Source organism: Cololabis saira, chromosome 22 (genome assembly GCF_033807715.1).
Source record: "Cololabis saira isolate AMF1-May2022 chromosome 22, fColSai1.1, whole genome shotgun sequence".
NCBI classification, from domain to species: domain Eukaryota; kingdom Metazoa; phylum Chordata; class Actinopteri; order Beloniformes; family Belonidae; genus Cololabis; species Cololabis saira.
The window spans coordinates 20,956,250-20,981,879 of NC_084608.1; the positions used below are offsets into that span (position 1 = coordinate 20,956,250).

Here is a 25,630-nt window from a genome sequence, read left to right on the forward strand (position 1 = left end):
GTGTCATCCTCCCTCCCCGGCACAAGCGTCCATCTCTCATGCATTTTCCCAATTTCATCAAGCTGCCGCTACCTACAATCACCCCACGCCCGTTTGCCACCGCCGCCGAAACCGTGAACCCGCCAACGTTTTCCTTTCGAAAATACTTCATTCGCGAGCAATCCTTGGTAGAGTACTACAGGTGATGCCCGAGTCCTACAACAACATTTTGAAACCAGTTTCAACAATTAATAGACCCTTTAAAGCGCTGCTACATGATTGATTTATTATTATAGAAATGCATGTCTGCTATTGGCTGATGGGTGCACTTATGAACAAGTGCAGAAAGCCTAGTTCACAGAATTTCATTACAAACATTCAAAATACAGCAAAACTTGAGTAAAATACTGAATAAAAGTTAGTTACAGTATATAAAAACAATTTTACAAAACAAACTTGCACTTTAGGCCGTTGTCGGTACGCAGTACTCACATGTAGTAATAGATCAGACACTTTAGTATACATAAAATAATCCCAACAATTTGGGATGTTTTGTATAAAAAAATATCCTGGTAATAAAATTCACAAGCACGAATCCTTTTTTCCCCCACTTTTTTTTTGTAAAAACCCACAGCGACTCTTATGCTACACTTACATTTATACAGCAATGAAGTGAATTGAAGCAGTATCCAAGCTGTGCTGCCCTCTCGATTGAATGGCAGTTTGTCACTTACAGACATTTGTGTGTAACTAGATCAGCATGTCTATTTTTATGAATCACCTTTTCATATATCAATTTCTTGTTGCAGGCCATAACGTATGGGTTGCTTTGGTGGCCCAGAGGCCTTCCCGGATGCCGCCTCTGGAATTCAACCCATATTTTGATCGCTGATGGAGGTCTGTGCTGTACTGATTAATGTCTTGCTAATTTCATTTTTCATTCAAGTCCACATGAAAACTGATTGTGTCAAAGAAAAAGCAACAAAATAAAGGTTATTAAAGAATACAATTTTTTTCATGTTGACAGTTTGATTTTCAGGCTCAGGTGCAATGCTCTGATACTTTTGTGAGGGAGGTAAAACGCTGCTCTAATCCACCAAGTCTTTATCATAATTGAGCAGGTCGCAGGTCAGGAGGAGGTCGGAGCGTCCACTATCTGTAAGAACCCTGTTGAGCTGGAAGCCTGTTATGTTTGCGTGTGAGATTTCATCAAGAGGCCAGTCCAACAGTTGGGCACTGGAGGGCAGGTCAGGGAGGCCTGGCTGATAGTCCTCCAGGGGGTTTGGGTAGAGTAACTGTCGCAGGGAGGGGATTCTTACTACCATCCGCAACAGGTCCATGAGCCCCGCTATGGAGAGAGGATTCAGGGCCAAAGCCAGGCTCTTGAGGGCCAAGCAGCCCCCTAGAGAGGGCAGCAGGAGCCCCAGCAGACCATCGGTCAGGCCGCACCCACTCAAAGAGAGGTGCTGCAGACTGCTCGAGGCCTGGGAGAGTAGGCGGCGAATCGAGGGCAGGGTGGTCTCATCCAGGCGGTTTTCACTTAGATCCAGCTGGTGCAGCGTGGAAGCATGATGACTACAGGAAAGATAAGCAAGGTCAGCTGGACTCAGGCTCAAATAAGGCATCTCCAGGACCTCTAAAGGCTGAGGCAGCGAGCTGTAACAAAAGAAAAAAATTATCATGAAATCCACTGTTTATGTTCCGTCTTATAAATCATAATTTCTTCAGTAGGATCAACAGAATTAGATTTATTGGCCAACTATGTCTACAAATATTCCAGGAATTTATTTGTGCCTAATTTTATCAGTCTAGTATAAACACAATAAACATAATGCTACTTACACACCATTTACATTAGGAATGGGCGATATTTTACCGTTCACGATAAACCACCAAAAAAATTCCCCACGGTAAGAATTTGTCATCTCACGGTAAAAACGATAAATTCCCGTTTTTGTGTAAAGCTGATTTATGGTTCTGCGTTAAATCGACGCAGAAGGAAGGAAGGAAGGAAGGAAGGAAGGAAGGAAGGAAGGAAGGAAGGAAGGAAGGAAGGAAGGAAGGAAGGAAGGAAGGAAGGAAGGAAATGAGCCTGAAAGAAAGAAATGAGCCAGAAAGAAAGAAAGAAATGAGCCAGAAAGAAAGAAAGAAATGAGCCAGAAAGAAAGAAAGAAAGAAAGAAAGAAAGAAAGAAATGAGCCAGAAAGAAATGAGCCAGAAAGAAAGAAAGAAAGAAATGAGCCAGAAAGAAAGAAAGAAAGAAAGAAAGAAAGAAAGAAATGAGCCAGAAATAAAGAAAGAAAGAAAGAAATGAGCTTGAAAGAAAGAAAGAAAGAAAGAAAGAAAGAAAGAAAGAAAGAAAGAAAGAAAGAAAGGAGCCAGAAAGAAAGAAAGAAAGAAAGAAAGGAGCCAGAAAGAAGGAAGGAAGGAAGGAAATGAGCCTAAAGAAAGAAAGAAAGAAAGAAAGAAAGAAAGAAAGAAAGAAAGAAAGAAAGAAAGAAAGAAAGAAAGAAAGAAAGAAAGAAAGAAAGAAAGAAAGATAAATTCCCGTTGATGACGTTTTTGTGTAACAAACATGGCGGATCTGAGAGCGAGATAGATTTATAGTTAAAAAGATGGAGTTGAATTGTTATTTTTTTTTTTTTAATCGTCATTTTTATCGTTATCGGGATAAATGCCAGAAATTATCGTGATAAATTTTTTAGTCTATACCGCCCATCCCTAATTTACATATAATATACCAGCACAGAATCATACGCACAATGTAATACAATACAAAAGAATGATGTCAGATTTAGTTTCATCAGAAAGTTAATCCCCTACTGAGCCTTTAAATTCAGACTTGATAATGTTTTCTAATTTCAGATCATGAAAGACTGTAGTGGTGGCGGGTTTCTTCAGATGAGGGTAGGATGTTTGAAACATCACACCACTCAAGGGAGCTGCTGAAAATCTGTGTAAAAATGGAAGCTATTCGGTTCAGCAAGGGTGAAAGACCATCCAGGGCTGGTGCTTTACTGAATTTCTGCCTTTCTTCCTTTTTTTAGTACCGGTACTTATAATTGAGTTTGGGGGAGGAGGAGGGAGAATCATCCGAGGTGTGAAAGACACTATTGATGAAGCGGGTGATGGGGGGCATGATTTTTTTCCTTTCATACTTAATGGAGGAGACATTCAGATCGTTTGCCAGGAATGGTCTGCCTAAGTGGGAGTGGGAGGTCACCTGTAGTTGGTGATGTTGTAGGTTGTTTCCACTGATGTGGGGTCGTCACATGAAAACCTGTTCATTGAATTTTCTGAGTAGCTCCTTTTCACAGCTTTCATCTCTTTTGTTATTAGTTTCTAGCCTGATTGTACAGGACAGTTTCACCACGCCTTTAAATACTCACACACTTATCTGAATGGCTTTTTGGAATGAGATGAATGAAGAAAAGAAGCCAAACTGCCTCTCATTCAAGTTTACATCATCAACATTTTACCCTGTGATAAGGTGATGTCTCGCACCCCAGCTTCCTGTCTTTTCCATGCTCCCAATTTAAGTTACTAAGACCATGATTTATGACCTCTATTGTCATTGCTGATTTATGTGTAGACTATTTTAGAGATCAATGGTGCAGATTGTAAGATGTAATCACATATAGAGGAGTCAGTTATTGTTCTAAAGTAAACTATAGGGCCAATCTTTGCTAGATCTGCCCCAGGCCGCCGTGAAATTTACAAAGAGTCACAAGGTTTCAAGTCAAAGAGTGGTATTAATATTAAGAGCCAAGTTTTTACCTGAGCAGCACCCGCAGTTGTCCAGGCAGCCGCAGAGCCGTGAGGCTGAGCCGACGCAGTTCTTTTAGGTGTCCCAGCCCCTGCGATAGTTCTCTCAGAGCCTCTTCCTGACCAAGGTGGTCTCTGCGGAAATCCAGGTTACAGTAATGCAGGCGAAGGGAATTCAGTGCAGGAAAGACGGAGAGCAGAGGCAGCAGTTCGGCCAAGCCAGCCACTCCAAGGCTGCTGTAGCGAATGTCGATGCCCATGAGAGCCCTACGAGGCAGCAGGCCCAGGAGGGTCTTGATACTCGAGACTGAAATCTCTTCCACGCGTAAGTATCTGCACTGAAGCTTCAGGGGACCTGATGTGGTCAGAGCCACACGAACACGCTCCCAAGATCGTGCATTGACAAACAGATCAGCTCGCACATGTAACAACACATCACTATCAACCTCCTTTTCTTCTAATTCTCTTTTACTACCACGTAAAGCTGTTGACACAGTCCCGCTTTTCTTTTCTATCTCCATCCTCCTTCGAACTCCTTTAATCAAACCCTCTTCACCTACAACAGCTGATGATTCAATCATCTCTTTGTTAATGGATTCCTCATCACTGTTTGTCTCCTTTGCCCCTATTCTCTGCCCACGCTCTCTTTTCAAATCCTTTTCTCTTTCGAGAGCGGAGAACCGTTTCCTTTCCCGTTCCCCCTCTTTCTTCTGGGCTCTCTGTGCTGCAGCGCTGGCCTGAACCACCATAGTGCAGAGGGCCACGGTCAGAGACCAGCCGCCCATCGGGTCACCCGTTCCTCCTTCGTCTCCCTGCAGGCCACACAGATCCAGTACTTCCAGTGCACACCTGGATGAGAAATAAACATTCCTGAGGAACAATAATGGAATTTAAAGTCATATTCAAAATGGATAGTTCACTTAAAAGTTACAGTAATTGATTGAAATCTTTATTTCGAGCAACAAAAAAAATAATAATTACACAAAACAAAAAAGAATACAAATAAACATTCATTAAACAAAATCAAAGGGAAATAAACTTTCATGTCCGAAAAGGAGTAGGAGGAAGTAAAAAACGTATTGGGTCCTACCCCTTGTTTCTATTTCAATTTTGCTTGAAAATAAATCAGAAAAAAATAAAACAGCAAGCTTTACTTTATCAAAAAATTATACCTGTTATTACCAGATCAATTATAAATAATATACAACATATATACACACATATATATACACATATTATCATAAACAATATAATAATTATTATATATACCATTTTATATACGTACATTATGCTGAATCCCCACACAATCACTACCTCATGTCTGCTCTTCCCTGTATTTGGCAAAAATCATTTCTTTGTATTTGCTTTTGAATCTGTAGATGGTTGGACATTGTTTCGGCTCTTTACTCAGACTGTTCCATTAGCCTCACTCCACAGTAAGATACACATTGTGCTGAATTTAGACTTGTATGGAAGAATGGGACAGTTCGGGATACCATTTTATAAAGGTGGGGGTTTTAAATGTGGATCTGGATTACAGATTGGAAAAATCCTGATATCTTAAACTTTTTCTTCTAAATAGTTACACATGTAATCAGTACTCGAGTTGAGGGGGGATGAGGGGGGATGGCATCCCCCCTGAAATAAAAATGGTCAAAATCATCCCCCCTGTAAAACTGCCATCCCCCCTTTTCATCCCTTATGTCATTTCAACAATGAATGTGGTTTTACTGCTATTTCAACATTTAGACTCATCACCAGAAAAATAACTTATTTGACAAATTTCACCTGTTTCAAGTAATTTTTCACTTGAAATAAGTAGGAAAATCTGCCAGTGGAACAAGATTTATCTTCTCATTACAAGCAAAAAAAAAAAATCGTGTTCCACTGGCAGATTTTTCTATCTATTTCAAGTGAAAATCTACTTGAAACAGGTGAAAATTGTTGTTTTTTCCAGTGATGAGTCTTGTTTTAAATGTAATACGATTTTTTTTTTACTAAAATGAGACATTTTAACTAGAAATAGAACAAATATTCTTATTTTGAGTTTTTGCAGTGATCCATTTTACTTATCCTGTGAAAGACAGAGTTATATTGATAAGTTCAGAAAACTGTTTTTTATTGTTGTGTTTTGATGTATTAGATGTAAGCCCAGTGGATATTTAAAGCTTACAGAAGGCTGCATTTAACTGCTGCTATGTCATTCCTGTAGTATTTCTGCATGTGTTTTGGTCAGTGCTATTATTTGTAATATATTATATTATTTGTAATCAGCACAAATTATCTGTCCCCATATGATAAAATCAACCATCCCCCCTGATTTTTTTTTTTACAACTCGAGTACTACATGTAATAAAGGTTTCACAATCATTACAGTGGGATTCAGGCTACAGTGAAAATCTGTACTAATTGTGCAACACCCTTAAGGCTGATTTATGGTCCGCGTTACATCGACGCAGTCCTACGCCGTAGGCCTGCGTCGATTGAGGATTTAGGATTGAAAACTGATGCAAAGAAACACTTCTTCTCTCTCACCGTGGGTCCGGTAGTCCCCTGACCACTGCGAGCAGCAGAGCCTGGACGCAGAGGCGGTTGGGTGCCGTCTGTCCCCGCTTCCTCCGCCCTCCCACCCGCAGGACGCGCTGCGGCCAGCGCTGCGCCAGCTCGCCCACGGCCAGCGGTCTGCTGCCGGCGAACGCAGCCTCCAGCAGGGGCCCGTACAGCTCCCGGGGCACGCACCGCAGCCAGCTCGGACACGAGCTGTGGTCGCTCACCACCTCTCTGGCGCTCAGGCTCACCAGGGAAAGAACCATGTCCGCGGAGAGGAGGACAAGCTCAGGAAACTTGTTTCTTTCTGTCGATCCGAGGGTCAGAAAGCGCAGCTGTAGCAGGTCTAGATCTACGACAGCAGTCTCATGCAAACTTGTGAAGCAGCAAAAAAACGTTTTTATGACCTCATCTGATAGCGGCTGTGATTAAAAATAGAGATATCTGATGCAGGCATGCCTGAAGGTTCGTCCAAGATGAACATTAACGACTGTTTGCTAACACCTATGCTGCTGCTCGGGGGAGGAGGAGTGTTTACAATCTACGTGTGACGTAGCACGTACAGCGGTGACGTCAGTACGTAAAGAGGAGACGAAGCGCGCTCACAGAACTTATTCTGGCTGTGCCCCATTGTTCAAACTTTTTGGAATGATATGTGTAATTTTGTGTCTGAAAGAATTGAAACTGATTTTATTTTATTTTGGAACGATGTGTTGTTTGGTGTTTTTGACCATGTTATGATTAGAACAAAGCCAAAAGAAACATTTATTATTAATTTGTTATCCTTGCAAAATTCCACATCCACAAATCCAAATTCCTACACAAAAAACCCTCTTTTTTTACTTTTCATTGTGAATTAAATCAGTATTTGGACTCCATTAAGTTTTCTTCTAATTCAAAAGCAATCAAAACCATAAATGTATGTAAATGTTTTGGCTTTCTGTTATAATTTCATCCCCCCTGGCTGGTTATATTGTGTTGTGCTTTTTGTTTTGTTTTTTATTTGTGTTATACTCTTTATATCTTATAATTCAATGTGAAATTGCATAATGTGAAGATTTGTTATCATTGTACTGTTTGCAAATGTTAAAAAAAAAAGAAAAAAAAGGCGTGCTCACAGACTTGTTCAGGCTGACGGTAACCTTAAATGTCCCATCTTTTGACTCCAACCAAATCTTAATTTATATGGATCATCTTCCAAAAAATATATCAAACATGGTCAACATAGTTATTTTACTTGGTAAATATCTCATACATAAATGCAAATAGGTGAAAAAAATCATATTGCCAAAAGCTTATAAGAACGATGTCTTTGTTTCTTAATTTTTAATAATACACTTCGCATAGTTTGTCAGTAAATGTATAATTTTTTTTTTGCTCTCAACCCCCCCAAATGTTGAATATCTGTAGATAATTGATTTTTTTTTGTTTCATGTGCCCTTTATTGTATACCCTACAGAATGTTGTTCAATAAAGTTAAAAAAAAAAAAAAAAAAAAACCTTAAATGTCTTTTATGTCCTGTTTGATTTAATTCATCCAGTAGGGGCTACATGTCAGTGTTTTCAGAGTTTCCCCACTACCAGTAAGTTTTTTCCTATCCTATCACTAAAGTTTCAACCAAATTATTTAATGAATGTTTGCATTTATTTATCTTCCACTAATTAGGAGTCTTCCACATTTCTCCAACTGGGAAAAAGGAAGAAGAAAAAAAGAAAAAACTCATGATAGGCTATCCACAGAAATTACTAGCAATATGTGTGTTTACGTGGCCCTGCGATAGACTGGTGACCTGTCACGCTGTGAATTTACATTTCTTGAAAACACACTTGGGTCTAAATATGGGTAGGCTACAAATATATTGTACATTGTGCCATCAACGGTGCTATACTTTATCGTGCATTTTTTTGAGCTATGATGTTACATGCATGGAAATTGCACTAAAATATTTAGAAAATCTTTAGCACCAATCATGCATTGTACATTGGACAGAAACATCTTCTTTTTTTTTCTTTTGTTTGTTTTTTGGGTGCTGTCATATACCTGATCACTTCCTTTAACGGACCACGTTTATTAAATATCATCCCAACACACACAAACCTAATGAAATACAGTAGTTGGCTAAAAGCGATACTGAGCTCATCCTACCCCAGTTTACGACATAGATGGGTGAAAAAAAAGAAAGAAAAACAGTTTGTGCAGGAATTGATACAAGCAGAACATAATGAACCACTAGATGGCGCTAAACAATCATACATGAGATAGTCGCGTTTAATCGACAACGTTCGGCTCATTATCCTGACATTACTTACAAAACAGACAAACCGACACATTTTTCAAAGCACATGTCAGAAAGTAGGAATAAGAAAGTTGTTGGCAATGATCATGTGTTTTTTGGTTTTCTTTTTGTTACTTTTCTTCTACTTTTTGTTCTCTGAGATGTTATTCTCTCTCTGCCTTGTTGGCTATTACTGATCTGTTTCATTCCAAACAGCTGCTGTTAAGATGAAACTGTGCAGCAATCATATTTCCTCCATGCTCACACACAAACTCATCAGTGTTTTTATTTGGCTTTGTTAAGACTCATTATGATAATGATTCTAATTTGGTCCACTGTGAATCTGTGCCAGAGAGTGGATTCAGAAAATACAATAAACCAAAACATTATGCTTCTAATTCAGGGTTTAAGAGCAATTTTTTGTCTGTTGTCTGTAAGAGTAATCCATTTTGTCAGAGAGGCAAAGGGACAAACCAGACAGAGGCAAAAACTACTGTTAATGGAGCAGAAAATTACACACACAACAACACAATGTTTTGTTGTAGATTTAACTGTAATATTAATTGATGCATTTATATAAAGCATTTATATAAAACAGCTTCTGTCATATTTTAACATTTTATGAAGAAAGAAGTGTTAAACATACATTTTATTAGGTTACTGTATCTCACATAATACCATCATTTATGGAATTCTGTTGAGGGGGAAAACTATTCTCCCCAATATGAGATATTATAATAAAAAATATCTATCGCAAGCAAAATTGTAAGCAGAATACATATGCTTATTCAATTATTGAAACAAGAATCCCCTCCTGGCATCAGTGTACGTGTTGATCTGCAGTTAGATGTTAATCTAGTGCCAATGAAGGTTGCCACCTTTAATTCAAGCACTTAGGCGCATAGCAACAAAAGCAATATTAAGTCCTCCTCTAATGCAGAAGACATTTTAATAACTATTAACTGCAAATGGCTCACTTATACAGCTTTGATACCCTTTAAATGAGCTCTAATTGTAAGTATTTACATACAGTATACTGTATCCAAATGCCTTGCTCTATTGATTCTGTTCTGTTCAGTATGTGTGCAGCTTGTTATTTTAGCTTGTGCAGAACTTTTCCATTAAGTGGATATTTTGTCAAGCAAGATGAGTTTTTAGATTGTTTTCCTTCATTCCGGGATGGAGATGTAGGAAGATGAAATACATACAGTGGGCCAGTTTTAATGTTTGTAACATAAACACAGTTTGCTCTGCCAACTGGCACCAAGGAAGCAAGACTGCTCTTACACAGATATTTGTTTTACCTTTGAAAAAAGAAATAGATTAATAAAAGAGCAATATTCTGACGATGCCTTGAAGACACCTATACACAAACCTGAAATGCCATGAAATCAATCAATCAAACATATGGGAAAGAGTGCCAGTAAGCTTGCTTTATTGGTAACATTGCATGTACCGTATATGCTGTAGTAGATCTGAGCTTCGGCTTCTCAAAGTTCAGCATTAGAATTTTGTGGTGCTGACTGAACACATTCTCATCCTTGAAGCTTCTTGGCTTCTATCTCATGCAATTTAATTGAACATTAAATTCCTCCAGCAGTCCAAAAAAATCCTATTTAGAATAGAACAACCTATGCACTTTTGGATCCAGTATCTTCCCGAGTCACCAGCAGTCACCCAGAACCAGACTTAAGGATGCATTTACTGCAGCTCTCTGCTCAGATTAATTCTGCACCTGCGTTCCTCAGTCTACAGAAAAAAATAGTTTCCCACACACGTTGTGTCTCCAGTGGATGGAATACATTTCTTCAGTCACATGAGTGTCAGGTTAGATCTCTCTGCCTATGTCTTTGGGGTTTTAAACTGGCTTTTTGGAAGGTTTCTTCATGATCACTCCATTCCCTGTATTTGACCAGCCTTGTCCAGTAAAGGATGATTTTTCCTGTGGATAATTAAAGTTTTTTTATCTTTATCTCAAACCTATTTGTATGGCAGATGTCATTCAAAAGTGAGCCTATTGAGTGTCTTAGTTGCAGATATAATTATGCAAAGTTATTCACAATGCTTAATTCCTAAGCAGGAGCCCAATTACAGCATGGCTATAGCATGGCGAGCCAGCATTTCTCATCTATTTGGCTTTTGTTTTCAGGTTTTATCTGTGCGCAATATTTTACTTGCAGTTTTGAATAGAGGCCAGACTTTTCTCCATTATGTTCCCCAAAATAGCAGTCCAGATCTACTCTATGTGCAGAAGGAATGCTTAACCCTTCAGCTGCCAAACAGAATAAAAGCTTCTAACTCACAATAGTTGGTGTTACACATCCTTGCAAGGATGCAACAAAAGTTTTAGGAAACAAAAAAATCTAATTGGAAGCAGAAGAGAATGTTCAAACAAAAATCCCCTTGTTTTCTCTTTAAACCAACCATGCAGTAAAACATAATGGAGCGATGATGGAGGAGGGAAGGATCATCACAATATAATTTGAGCACCAATTGGATTGTTGAATTTTATCTAGAAAATACTGCTGTTGTCTAACTTTAGGTAAAAGATAAAGGTTGAGGATTTTAAACCTTTTGTAGGATGTTCTTGCAGAATACATTGGAAATACTCAAATTAGTTCAAATTGTGCTTTAGACAGTAACTATTCTTTTTACTGCTCAATTTGAAATTTTAGCATACACACTTTTGATGAATTACTGCAGTTAATATTGACCTATAAAGTATTTGCATATCATTCATGATATATTCAGGAGCTGTTATCAATAAGCCTCAAATATAAAGTTCTTAAGGGTGTAGCTCCATCTTCTCTGAACGTACTAACAGCTCCATATCATCCTAACAGAGCACTTCACAATAAAAGGTAGGCTTACTTGTGGTTACTGGAATTTCTAAAGGTAAAATGGGGGTCAGACCTAAACGAACTTGGAGCTGGAACCAGACACCATCTCTCACCACTCTGAACGAAATGCTTGTAAACAAAATAAGAGTGGGCTGAGACTTGATCTCTGAGGGTTTGCGGGGTATGAATCAACAGTTAAGTCTTAAAACATGCTTATTTCTTACGTCTCTTAATTCAGTGTTCAATATTTTTCTACCCTACATAACCTGTCTTCAGTTTCATATTCCTGAATATGTTTTATATATGCTCTGCCCACATAATGATACTACACTCATGGCCAAAACAAACCAGAACATATTGTGTATTTTATCTGATAAACTGTGAGGTCTCATTCTGCTCCTGCATGGAGGTCTGCATGGACCAGATAAGCATGAGTTCAGTGAGGCGGACGTGAACCCACACCAGCTGCTTTGTCGCTTCATTTGTCTTCAGGCTTTAACATTTTGTTCCACTAATGCAAGATTATTATATGATAAATCCTTGCCATGTATCTTCCTTACAAAGCAGTACATATTTAAACAAAAAAGACATGTGGAAGTCAGGCGTAGCCTCCACATTCTGACCTGTAAATATAAAACTATAGAGATTCAAGGCATGTTTCCCCTGATGAGAGCACGTCACTGTTTCAGCTTCAGCAAACACTGCACCAATACATATTCCCACGTCAGTTTATTATTCACACACAGTTTATGATTGTCTTAGTCAAGGATTCATCCAGTTTCTGCATAATTTCCACTCAAAAGCACTTGAATGTCAAATAAGTTTTAGGAGTCATATTTAATTAGTCATTTTTATGACAAAGTTATCAGTTTTATAGTCTTTCTAGAAAGTTAATTTTGAGGGTGGAAATTCCTGATAAGGGTGAGGTTAATTATGTTTTTGTCATGAAACATCCCATACTATTCAATATAACAATTAATCAAGCTCACTGTAATCATTTAGATAATTTATTTTGAGAGTAAATAACCAAACGTTTATTTTCTGATGCAGAGAGCGTAGAATTTATCACTGGGGCTTTTCAATCGAAAGCAAGTTAATATGCAGCAGGGCAAGATATTATAAGATATATGAAATGTATTGCTTTTTTTGCAAGGCAGTGGTGAAAGTGAAAACAGAGTTTATTCAAGTAGTAATTCTCAGTAATAAGAAAAAAGTTTGACTCAATAAAATGCAACACATCGACTTAGGTCTGGGTACACTTACTGTAAAATGATCTTCAAGGTCATCATAAATGCTTACTTATGTTTCTTTGGAGTCGTGTTGGGCTTCCGGCAGCAGTATTGGTGGTGCTTGGGTGACCGTGGGCTCCCACATACACGTGTCAACAGCATTACTGTCCTTTGACTTTGAAGGGGTTGACATAGCATGGCATTGTTTGGAAGTGATAAAAGTTCATCTTTCAAGCTTCAACAAGAGCATCAACCAATAAAACTGTGAGCGTAGGTAATGATTGTTAATGTGTGCAATCAGGCCTTCTTACGAGAAACTTTGGTCATATCATATTTACCACATCAGGTAACATTTATTGTTTATTTATTTATTTATTTTTTTTCACCTTGTCTGCACACATATTAATGATTGATACCATGACGGTAGAAACCAAAAGTATATATATGTGCATTATTACTATATTTAATATATATACATATATATACGCACACATATGCGTACACATACATAAATATACACATACAAACCCAGTGTTGGACGACATCCACTGCCAATCCAGGAAGCAGGAACACACGGAGACACACGTCAAGCACTGGAAATCTGCAACAAAAAACCACAAACAAAGCACGAAACCGGCACGGAGCCAACCAAAACAATAACAGCAATCGACCTAAATCTTGAGATCTGATCGTCGCAGTCTGAGCTAAGCTATTTTTTGCATTTTTTGTTTAATTATGTATGTAGTCTATTAATTGATGTTGGACATGACAATCTAGCTGTCTTTGCTTTTGCTGCTTAGCACTCAGCCCCGTATTGACTTCTGAGCATAGCTTCTAAACTGTGAATACAAATCTAACAGAGCATAGTCATTCATGTTATGACGGGGGTATATTTTGTTGTGATGATAATCATACCAAAAAAATGCTGTGACTGGCTGTGGTTTGGCCTGGAAGGGTGCGAGGGTGAAGCAGCAGGCAGCCTGTGCTCACCATGCATTGGTTAAACCCAGCGGCCATTTCTGATGTTGCTACCAAATTGACATTTGAACGGGGAGGTCCTGCGTATGCCAGCAGCTATGTAGGTCCTCCTGAAGGAGCCACAGTGGATCCTTTTAGGATCACTCCAAACGGAGACCCCTCCAAGCCGAGGTGACTGCAACGGCTCTAACCCCGTAAGCGGCAAGTAGAGTGACGGGGAGTCCCAGTGGAGCTCTGCTAGTCCTTGTTTCAGCTCTGGTAGCACTTGTCTCGGGTGTCATTTCAGTGGTGACACTTGGAATGAAGATGACTGGAGAGATTTGATCAGAATGAAAATCAATTAATATTAATTTACACAAAGGCTATCATAAACAGCTCTCTGTTCAACGTCTTAAGCAGCACTTGAATACCATCTTAGCTGCAGACCTAACTGCACTTACTTTGTGATTTACTATGTTATGACAGACTTCTATTGCGTATGACAAATTGCATGCACCCCTTTAATTTTTTATGGAAAAGAGGTGTGTTTGTCACCTACGCAAGAGAAGGCAGGGCGTCAGCACATCAAAAAGGTGAGCTTGGCTCAACTTCATGCAAATGAGCGTCTCCAGTCGAGGGGAGTATCCACTCAAATCAATCTTTGTAAAAATAGGATAGTTGAAACCTGGACGAGACTTAAGCCCCTTTCACACAGAGATTCCGCAATATTGGTGTAAAGAAGTCCTGCCAATACGCCGCCTTTGTTGGTTCACACAGAACCATACAACGCCGGCATAACGCCGCTCCCGTCTGTAAATTCACACAGCATGCCGGCGTTCCGCAATCAGAGGCGTGACGACAGCGTCAGCGTCTAGTGGCATGCCGGCATGCCGGCTGTGTCATTCACACAGACCCCGTTTCGGCTCTGTGACTACCTCCGCTGCCGGCTTATTGGTGGGGCCACTTGGCCCCCCCATTCCGCCTCCGTGACTTTCACACAGAACAGCGAGGCGGCTTAAAGGCGCAACGTTCCCGCCTCGAACTGGCTGTGTGAAAGGGGCTTTAAATTATGAAGTACCTCCACGCTACAGAAGAGGGGAGCGATATGATTGCACGTGAAATGGCTCGTGCACAGTGAACATACAGTACAGCCTCTGATGCAGGTCACTTTGGATAAAGCGTCTGCTAAATGTAATGTAATGTTAAAGGTAAGACAACCAAGTTAAAATAACACAGGCGTATTCCAGCCAGCCTCCCAGGATGGTGTGATCTGTCCATTTGAAACATGCAGTAAGAGTAGATAGAGGATTTAAAAGTACCTTTTTAGAAAACCTATGGTCAATGTCACAGCGGGTTCGTCTGGTTGGCTTCAACTGTTGACTATGACTGAACAAACCCATGCTACCCTTCTATCAAAGCCGTCTGTAAATCCAGTACAGACGCCCCCACCCCACATTTATCTTTGACACTGCTCCTGAGCCGCAGCGTGAAACACTGAGTAGCAGAGTATGTTTGCTCCAGCAGCAGCAGAGTGGTGAAATCCAACTTCTTGTGGCATTTTCTTTGATTTTCTGAGTCAGAAGCTACGGTTCAACGGTCAAAAAAAAAAAAATCAGAAATAAAAAATCAAATACCTTGTTTTTTTTTTTTAAAGCTCTTTTCCTTAATTTGATGGAAAATGTCATAAGGATTTGTAGCACTTTGGGAGATTATGACCAAACGTAGATTCGATGGTATAATATCAATTAGTAAGATGCATTTCAAGATATTACTGAAGTCTGGGATCCTAAAAAAGAAAGACAGGGCAGGGGAAGTGATATATATTCTTGTCACTAGTGCTCATATTAAATTTCCTGTCTTCACATTTATATGAATCCCTGTTGGGAAAAATGGATAATAAATAATTGAGTATCTCTTTTGTTGTTGTGTCAGTGAAGAATTATGTGACGGAATTATCATCAACATTTCTTATGCTGTAGGAGACAGCTAAGAAAAACCTTTCATTGGCTTAAAGAGAATTAAGTTGGCTTCACTTAGAAAACTCAGTGTTATTTCACTTAGTCAAGACCCTTCCTAAGCCAGAAATAATAATATAAGTGATTGGAAAACTCAGAGAACCTAGTTGCTCCTGAATGCAGCATTATCCACACGTATATGATCCAGTACATGTATCAGTTTTTTTGTTCTATTCATTTTTTTTACCCAGGAGCAGGACCTGAAGTTGTGATCCCACTTTGCTCCCTTTTTAACTATATATACTTGTTGTAAATACAACCTCAAGGAGTTCAGATCAATAGTGTGATTGATGACACCACCAGCCATTAAACAGCTCACAGACTTCATTCAATAAACATTTTGGTTTTTGGGTAAATGCCTCTGTAAAAGTGACTGCAGGAGATCTTGTAGCTGAACAATGACCTGCCGAAAGGGTGCAAGCGACGCAGGTGTTTGAGACAAGCCGGTTTTCTGGCTCATATTGCTCGTATTAAGCTCATTTGTCAACACTTTGCTGGCTGCTCTTCGCTCTTGCACACCACAGGCTGCTGTAAGACTTATTTATTACGCCTTTGTTTATTGGGAGAGCTGAGTGCAGCATCTCTTACAGGTACACTAAGATTAAACCCCAGCTGTTATGATCACTTCAGTCAGCAGTGAAGCACTCGGCTGAGGTTGGAAGAAGATCAGGAGATGCGTGCTGCTGCTGCACATCAACACAGCTTGAGTAAGACTGTGAAAGCAGATGGGCTGCATTCAAAATGCAATGTGAATGTTCATCTCTATATCAATAAATAATAATAAAAACCTTGTGTAATAAGAAAACTCTCTATATCAATATTTTCTTATTACACAAGGTTTTTAATAGCAACAGGGTGAGAGAAAGAAATATTATGAAGAAAAATGAAACTATTCTTTCTGGCCTTATACGAGAACACTTCCTTTTAAAATGTTGATGCTGTTTCTGGATGGAAATACAATAAGAGAGAACCTGGTGGACATTTAATTAGTCCTTCTGTGTCTTTGCGTTCTGTTTCAGTTCTGTTTAAAAAAAATATTAGTATATACTAGTGTACATTAGTAGCAACTGTACTCCACCAACTCTCTCTTCAGCGTAACCTGCCAGTAATTGTCTTTTAAAGACCTGCACAATGTTGGATCATGCAATTTATCCACCCGCCTGAAGGTAACCACCCACTCAGTGTTGATGAATAAAACATGAAGAGAGGAGAAATCTGAGGTCAAATATAGTCATGTTTATAATCATGAATACATTTTAATCATATCTTTGTTTGATCATGTACAAAACTTGCATCTGTGTGAAATGGATTAGTTCAAATTTCTGACAAGAGGTCTCAAAGTTCAGGTTGATGATGAATTGATCATGTTTAAATCATGGATGAGGCTGTTTTTGCTGTGACCTCTGTTGCGCTCATGAAGGTGAAGTGAAACCCCAGAAATCCTAAGAACTCATAAGTGCTGACACAGAGTAGAGAGGAAAGCATTAAACTTTCAAAATGATCAAGGTGAGCTGTGAAGGCAAGATTTGGTTCTAAAATCGATTTCTAGGCGTTGCAGCAGAAGACAGATTTGTTATTGTTACGATCGGAGTCGCCACTTGTTTCAAATTGGCTCACCGGAGATCCAAATGGTCTTTAGAAAGATGTTTTTTTATAAGTGCCTTTTATAATAGTTTTCTCTTAACTATTTGCTTTGTCATATAATTTGGTGCACTTTATACTCTGCTTTGTGAATATTGCCCGTTTGCTTTTGAATTTTTCATTTTACAGACTCATATCAAAACCAACCGACAAGTAATCATCATGGGGTTCAGTATCTTACCTAAAAACACTTTGAAAGGTGGACTGAGGAAGCTGGAGATCAAACCAGCAACTTTCTGTGTAGTGGATGATAACTCACAAACACATAATCTTGTTTCCACCAGTGTAGGGTGTTACACAATAATCTGCATTTCCATCATCAAAATCTTTGATAAAACAGTCGTTTCATACCACACTGGTTTTCGACACCCTTCTGTTGGGGAACTAAAACCGGTGCTACGGTCAGTTTAAGATGGAGCTAGAAACACTGCAGTGAGTTGACTGGTCCAAGGATGGTCTCCTCCAAACACAAGATGCACCATTTTTCAGTCCTTTTGCGAACACGGATCTGCTTCTTTTTGCCAGGAAGAAATAATATGATGTGCTGGATGTCCTTCACTGTTGTTCTTTCTTGTTTTCTTGACTGAAGACACTGTCTTGTATGAGGTCGCTCAGTTCTGTAACAGAGGTAGCAACAGCCATCCAGCCGACACACCAGGCAGTGGAAACATGCCATCAGGGATTATTGTTCTGAGCAGCGCTGGACCAACCCAACCTGAGTTGTACTGCTCAGTCACTGAGACTGTGGATGGAAATGTAACAATTTAAACTGGAGGATGTGACTGATTCCACAAAAATGTCAGTGACGATATTGGGTTAGGGCTAACAACACTTGTTTCCATCTATTAGCTGTAATTTTTATTTATATTATGCATTTTTTTTTAATTATCTTTCTTTGTTTATCTACTGTTCACCATAAAAGGTGGAATCATTTTGTTTTCAGAAACATTTCTGGGCTGTTTTGTGTTTGTGTGTGTGTGTTTTAAAAATATATATTATTAGAATATATGTTTTAAAAATATTTATTCCATCTCCATGGACAACATTGTTGTTATCATTAGGTTAATATTAAGTCTGGATCCGTCTGCCGTTTGCAAGCTGATGCTTTTTAATGCATCCCAGGTTTACATGGATATGAGAAGAACTACATTTTCTCATTACACACCTGAACATACAATAAATGAGTTACAGAAAGAAATAACAGTAAATCATTTATATCCACTAATAATATTAAACTTATGATAGAAGAGGTCTTCGGTTGTTTTTGGTGAGTGGCCACAGTGTCCACATGCCGTGGCTTCTTTTATTTGGGGTTTTATTGTATGTTACATTTACAGCCATGCAAATGTCAAAATTCTGTGCTGAAAATAAAAGTTTGATTTCTGTGGGATTGGTAAAATAAATATTACTAAGTTGTATTAAGTTTTTAAGCTGCTCTGTTAGCTTGGATGTTTTCTATAGACTTATTTTTGCTGAAGTCTAGTTGTGGATTTGATTGTGGTTGAGTCATTGGCTGACCCCGTTGTCTTTTTATTCCTTCCAACCTCAAGGTAAAACTGGAATTTGATGATTATCCACACACCACAACACAAACTTCTATATTTGGATATTTTCAGTTTGTTAAGTAGTTTGACATTTAATTTTCAAACCTGTCAGCCTGCACATTTCATCCAGCACTCTTTCTTTACGTAACTGCCTGCACAGTGTAAATCCAGGCACGAGCTTCCCCATGTTTAGTTGGACCCTCATGGACCTTCACGCTCACACCTCCTCTCAGGGTTAATTTCGTTCGAGTCACAGCACCTCATGTAGTAGCTTAGGTCTTGTCTACTTTAAGGTTCTGTCTTTATTGAATGCCATGAAATGAAATTACACTTCACTTTGAAGCTGTAGCTCTGAGCCTTTTTTGACAGTTAATGATCCTCTCATAGTAGTTCATATAATCTCCAACCCATCTCCTTTTTTCCCCTCTATTGTAAGGGGTTCCACCTATTAAGTTGTAACTGGTTCCAGTATTGCATCTTTTTCTTGTAGAAAACAGATAGTGCTGCAGGCTTTTACGTCTGGTTTGATGTCCAAAATCGTAATGCATCTACAGATGCATAGCCAAATGTCTCTTGCTCTGAATAGCTCTGAACAAGATGAGTACCAATCTCATTTTTATACAATTTTGTTCTAAAAGAAAGGAAGTGCCGAGCAAAGGTTTGACTATCCCAATAAATGTGAGTTTTCTGATTATTTTGACATAGGTGTGGCTCACTAAACCTTGTCCCAATAACCTGCATGCATGGATTTAACTGAGCAAGTTTGTAGCACTTGGAAAATTTGAATATTTGAAAACCACAAAGTAACTCAGGGAAAGCCCTAAAAGGACAGCAATTATTTTTAGGTAGCAGAATCAATAAGAAACAATAATGCAAACTTAAAAAGGAACTCACATTTAAAAGAATTCATCATCATTATCATTATTATCATATATCGACTGGTTCTACATAATAATATTTGTAAGTTAGGAGGAAAAAAGTAAATTTATTATGCAAACATTATAAAAAATCTATAGTTTAACTCAATATGTGACTTTATTTGTTGTTGTTGTTTTTGTTAAAACAAAAGAAACAACTGTTACATTTTTTGAGTGCAGGAAGATAAAGAAAAATATTCCAAAAGAAAAAGTAAGATACGTTGAAAATAAAATTCTGTTTGATTGCCGAAAATGTTAATAAAGCTTAAGAAGACTCATTAATAGTGGTAAACAGCATTAATGACATTATTCTGTCACGAGGACAGCCTTTTCCTGCATCAGTGGAAAAAACCCACTGTGGTCTACTTGAGATGTATCTGTTATGTGCAACGGTTCATTTGGACTGTGCAGAAATAGTGTTTATCGTGGTGCATGGTGGACATGTCTCTTGACAAAGGAAGAACTCATGCATTATTTAAACACAAGTCAATTCTTAAGGCAAATCTTACACTGTCTGAGAAGGAGAAATGTGGCTTCAACTACAAAATATTGATTTTAAATAGGCTACACTTCGAATCAGGCATAGACAACTTCAGGAGGCACAAGCCAGTGTATTCCTGACCTCTCACTGTGCACCAAATTGATCATAGAAGATCTACAGATAAACTTTAAAAGCAAACCCTAAAATAACAGTAGGCTATACAAGAATGCTAAAAAAAATGAAGGTCACACTACTGGAGTTTATTTATCAGAAATAATAGGTTTAACTCTCAAAAAAAACAGGAAGTGAGAGAATGATGGATATTATAATGAATTGATATTATTGATATTATAATGAAGGAGATATTACTAAATACTCACATTTTAGGAATACCATGAAATTAATGTTTCAGCTTTTCAGCATTTTTTGTTATTTTGAAATGATAACAAGATGAAAAGGAAAAATCAAGCATGCTTTAAATTATATTTTTTTCATATTTAGCGTAAGCCTTGTCTTATCTTTTCAAAGCAACGTAAAGAAAAACACAAGTTTCATCAGTCTCAAACTTCTAGAACAGCTTTTTAAGTTATACTTGTTTGTTTGCTTAGTATTTATTTATTCTTTTCTAATTTGCATTGTATTTATGATCTTAATGAGGACTTAACAGTGAGACTATGTAGTGATTGTTTGCCAGTCTTTTCCTTTCATGTCTAGCCTTTATGCAACATCAAGACGGCCCTTAAACAGAAGAATAGTTTTAATTTTTTCCAACTTAAGAATTTCTATAGTCTCCCACTTAAACCCTAGAATAGATCAGCTGTACATTTCAGAAAGACGCAGTGTCCAGTTTTGAATGTTTGGGAATTTTATCACATTCCTTCCCTTGGTTTACATAAGCAAAATAAATCTGGTTTTCACTTGGCTCCATCTTAAATACAGGAACAAGCAGTGACTCTATTGAGCAACAGCCATAAAAGTCATTTATCACCATTTACAACATGGCAGCGACTTGAAGGCACACAGGATCAGTCTGAACGAGGAAATCACGGACAGTGAGGAAATTCTCCACTACAAGGAATATCATTCACATCTTGAAGGAAATATGTTCAACTCTGAGGGGGAAATAGGGGGTTCCAGATAGAGGGGCGAGACTAAGCTGGTGATGGCGTTCCTGCTTTGCTCTGCGTGGCTGCTGTCGGCCGTCACTGTGGCCCTGAACCCTGTGTTTGTAGCTGCCTGTTCAGACCGGCAGTTCACCTGCAATCAGGGGCCGTGTGTGGCTCAGGACCGTGTGTGTGACTTCACGGACGATTGTGGAGATGGCAGCGATGAAGAGAACTGTGAGTAAAAAAACTGGCCTTCTAAATCTGATCGTCATAGGGAGGAAATTAGAGGAATCGCATTTGCATTGTGAATGTGTGAGTGAAGCAAATAGAGTTCTGTGTCTTTTTTAACAGCAGTTCAGAGAGCAAGTCATTTCTCTCAGAGAAATAAATAATACAAAGATGTTTTAAGCCTTCATTGCTGAAATATAAAAGATAAACACAAGCTACGTACATCAAAGCTCTTGTTAATGCCTGTCATGAACTCAGCATTTTTTATTAACACCTTTTCTTCCTGAGCTATCAGGAAATGTTATTTAGCAATGATTTTCATACATTGTTTATGTGTACTTATGTTTTTCCTTGAAATACCACACTAACTATTATTTGACTATTATTTAATTTTATTTAATGGCATCCTGTAGCAGGCTCTGGTATGAATTACTGGTAAATACAGCACAACTGCTCAATTTCCAACAAATGTTTACAGCTCTGTTCAGCTTAATCAGTTTTAGGGGGTGGGGTCAATCTTTTGACTTCTCCCCCTTCATCTGTAGGGGTTTTCGGCATTTGAAATTGGTGTTACAGATTTGTATTATTGACCTCTGACCGACTGCCAAGGCTGTGATGTGAAGCTGTGTGGATGTAGAGGTGGATGTTCAAATCACAGCTGGGTCTGAACAGCTCTCTGAAAGGTCTTGAGATTCTGTCAGAAACTGAGCGAAAATACCAAAAACAACCCCAGCTTAGAGAAGAATACAATAATTATGTATCTCTGTAACTTCTCCTTTGAAGTTGTTTATTGTTGGGTTTCAAAAGATTCAAGAAAACTTGAGATTTACTGTGAGATGAGTGAGTCGTTAACAGTTAGAAAATAAGTTATATTTTTGTGCAATATATGAATTAATACATCATAATTGGTACAATTATGTCAATTTTTTTGGCAGGGGATATAAATATAAATAAATCATTTATAAAAGCGGTGGCCTTGGAAAAAGCATTGAAATAGAAACAGCTGTAAAGGTTTTAATGTGAGTAAACACTGACATCTTATTACAATGCAACGTTCTGCTAGGATAAGCTCCATCCTGGAATTCTCTTGAACATTATTTTAGCACCATCCACCAGCCTAAAAATGTTTGAAAAGCAACCACACTCCTCAGTGTGACAACATCCTTCCCCTACAGTAGCCCCCTCCCGGGAGCTTAGCAGTTTTCCCCTCAACAAATTAATTTAAAAGAGCACAAGAAAGGATCCAAACTCTGCATATGCCAATTGGACTGTACCTGAAGGCATCTGTAGGAAGCAATATTCTGCAATGTTATGATCTGTATTGTCCCTACAAAACAGGACATGGATTTTCCCACAAACAGTTAAAAAAAACAACCCATATTTAAAGAAAGGCTACATATTGGAACATAGTTAAAGGAAACAGTTCAGTATAGATGTTGGTGTTTTCTGTTTCAGGTTCCACATATAAGAGATGTGACTTTCAGGATGGTTTCTGTGACCTGATCCAGAGCTTGGAGACGGTCTCTGACTGGACCAGAACAACGGAGGCTGGAGGACTTAAAAGGGACCACACAAACAAGTCAGGTTAGAGCAGCTCACAGCCTCACATGTGGTCTACTTAACACAAATGTTGTCCTAGTATGTACCTTTTCCCTTCTTCAGGACATTTCCTGTCCCTTTTACCTGTCGGAGCCGCCGCAGACATGAGCAGTCCTGTCTTCTCGCCCACTCACTCCTGCCAGGTAACAGAATCCTCTGGTTGCTCACCTGTAGCTCGACTACGGTCAAATACGTTGACAGTGTGGTGTTATATTCACCCATCAGATGAGATTCTACCATTACGTTGGTGCAACACACGGAGATCTTCAGGTTCTCGTTCACTCAGCGGGTCAGAGCAGTGAAGTGTGGAGACACTCAGCACAAGCGCCTGAGGAAACGTGGGAGCGGACGTCGATCGACATCTCCAGTAATCACAGTTTCCAGGTCAGTATCAGTTTAACAAACATTGTGATAGTTCAACACTTGTCACATCAAAGCACGATATGTGACACTACATCATATTTACAATATTCTCTGAGGATTACTGGTCTTGGTTACATTAAAGTAACATGCTGTAATGTTACAGAATCAACCACTAACGTTACTATCAATGCATCCCTCCAGACATATTTTGCCACTTTTGCTCCAGAACACAATACTTTTCTTTACTCTTTTTCCTCAAACATCAGGGTGTCGGTATCACAATAGTAACTTTGGTGTACGTCATACTACATATATGTAGTATGAAGTACGTGTTTGCCATACCACAGAAGCAAATAGAAGTCAGATACTAATCACTGCACATTTTCTCTCTGGAGCTTGTTCCAGTTTAACAGCTCAACAACTGTACTAGTGTGTTAGTTCATGGCATCGGATCTGAATCATGATTCAAGTGGCTACTTTTTGAGGCAAAGCAATTCACAAACATTCACAGGGAGCACAAACAAAAGAGTAAAAAAAAGAAAGGTTTAATTGGAGCATCTCACAAAATGTACGTGATCTGAATACAAATGATCCACACTGACTCATCACGTCTCCAAAAGTAAAGTAATCAAATCTAAAGCTACATGGTGTCTTCTCTACAAGTACATGTTACGGTATATTTATTTCTACTGACGTTAGCTTATCTGTATGTCTTGTATATATATGTCTGACATTGCACCATCCTGTCATTCTATTGGTTGATGTTTAGGCGTGCAGTTTATGACACAATCGTGAGGTTTGTTTAAACTGATAAAGTCACTACAGCAGAAATGAGTCACCGCAGGAGCCGTTTATACGCAGAGCAACAATACCGACCCAACTGGACCTTTAAGAGGCCATCTGGACTCCTGTGAAACCTGCTGTTAGTGTCCTTCCTGTATCCTCGGAGCAAGTGTCTGTCACCTTCTCATCTTCTCTGCTTCACCATCTGTTTGTCTTTACGTGTCATGACAAGGCTGCTCGGTGACGGAGGTAGTGAGAGGTCATCCCTGCTCACGTTCAGTCTCCCCATTCATTTATCTACTTCCTGTTTCAGAGGCTGTTCATTTGTAACTGCTCTGATTTAACTTTGTTTCACTTTGAGATGCTGAAAGAGGTAGCTGACTAATTGTTATTCAGGAGGACCTTTTCTACATAAATTAGAAGTAAAAAGCAGAGATCAGGTGTCTTACCTGATTAAACAGCAGCATACCAATTCTCATAAAAAGCTAAATAACTGCATGAATTATAATTATTTTAAAGGGAATTTGATTAAAATTCTACTTTGTGCTCAAGCTGTGACGACACAAGGCTCCACCATTTGTTTACATAACTAAACATGACTGGTAATAAAACTACAGGGCCGTTACAGATAAAGTGGGATGTTCTGCGGACTTTGATCAGTACAGTCACAATATTTTTCTGATATCATTCTAACCAATATAATTAGCTGTTAATCTTTAGATGGCACAACATTAGTTTTTACTACACGGTAAAACTGTCCTCCAATTTATGCACGTCTATGGTCTCCAAAGCATTAAACCAATATTATTTTGCCAACTTCCTAATATTTCATAATCCTTTCAATGTTTCCTTGCATCTACTGAAAGATCGAGGACTCATCACCCACTAGTTTATTGAATGAATCATCCAGTTTGAGGAACAACTATGCACACCCATGAAGTGGGGATCATCTGTCAAGGTATCCACACTTTATAGTTCTTTCATTCCATTTCCTGGCCAACTAACTGAAGTATATTTTCTATTGTTATATTTGCCATTTTAAGCTCCTGAACAAACTCAAGAATGTCATTCTTCTTAAGTGATAGTGTGATAGGGTTGCTACATCCAAACACAGGTAATTTTAACTTTTTGTGTATAGTAAGTGTATGAAGAAGACTAGTCGACTTATCTCATGTGTAACTAGTTAGAAAACATTTTTATAACTTATTCTATAAATAGTGTTTTACATTTGAAACAAAAAACAGGATTATGATCTGGAAATTTTATACAGATTATTATACTGATATACAAGGAGACTAAAAAAAAACAAACAAACAAAAAAAAAACAGATCTCAGACGGATATACTGGGGGAGGAATGTA

General features: G+C 38.6%; 2 protein-coding genes across 5 annotated transcripts in view; one reads left to right on the forward strand and one right to left on the reverse strand.

The window, feature by feature from the left end:
- Window positions 1-267: 267 nt before the first annotated feature.
- On the reverse strand, window positions 268-6,833 carry si:ch73-174h16.4 (leucine-rich repeat-containing protein 14). Of its 2 annotated transcripts, none has more exons than XM_061713114.1 (3): window positions 6,280-6,833; window positions 3,757-4,593; window positions 268-1,635 (listed from the first exon to the last, which is right to left on the reverse strand). In XM_061713114.1, exons 1-3 carry the CDS (start codon window positions 6,555-6,557, stop codon window positions 1,068-1,070), a joined length of 1,683 nt encoding a protein of 560 aa, XP_061569098.1. In that variant the 5' UTR covers window positions 6,558-6,833; the 3' UTR covers window positions 268-1,067. The 2 variants fall into 2 exon arrangements, with proteins under 2 accessions (XP_061569098.1, XP_061569097.1); XM_061713113.1 differs by having other exon boundaries at window positions 3,757-4,614.
- Window positions 6,834-21,198: 14,365 nt separating this feature from the next.
- malrd1 (MAM and LDL receptor class A domain containing 1) overlaps window positions 21,199-25,630 on the forward strand; it is a 64,146-nt gene continuing 59,714 nt past the window's right edge. For all 3 annotated transcript variants that reach the window (XM_061713329.1, XM_061713330.1, XM_061713331.1), the window contains exons 1-4: window positions 21,199-21,531; window positions 22,981-23,109; window positions 23,188-23,267; window positions 23,350-23,508. In XM_061713329.1, the coding sequence (XP_061569313.1) occupies window positions 21,354-21,531; window positions 22,981-23,109; window positions 23,188-23,267; window positions 23,350-23,508 (546 nt within the window). In that variant the 5' untranslated portion in view covers window positions 21,199-21,353. The remainder of the gene's footprint in view (window positions 21,532-22,980; window positions 23,110-23,187; window positions 23,268-23,349; window positions 23,509-25,630) is intronic.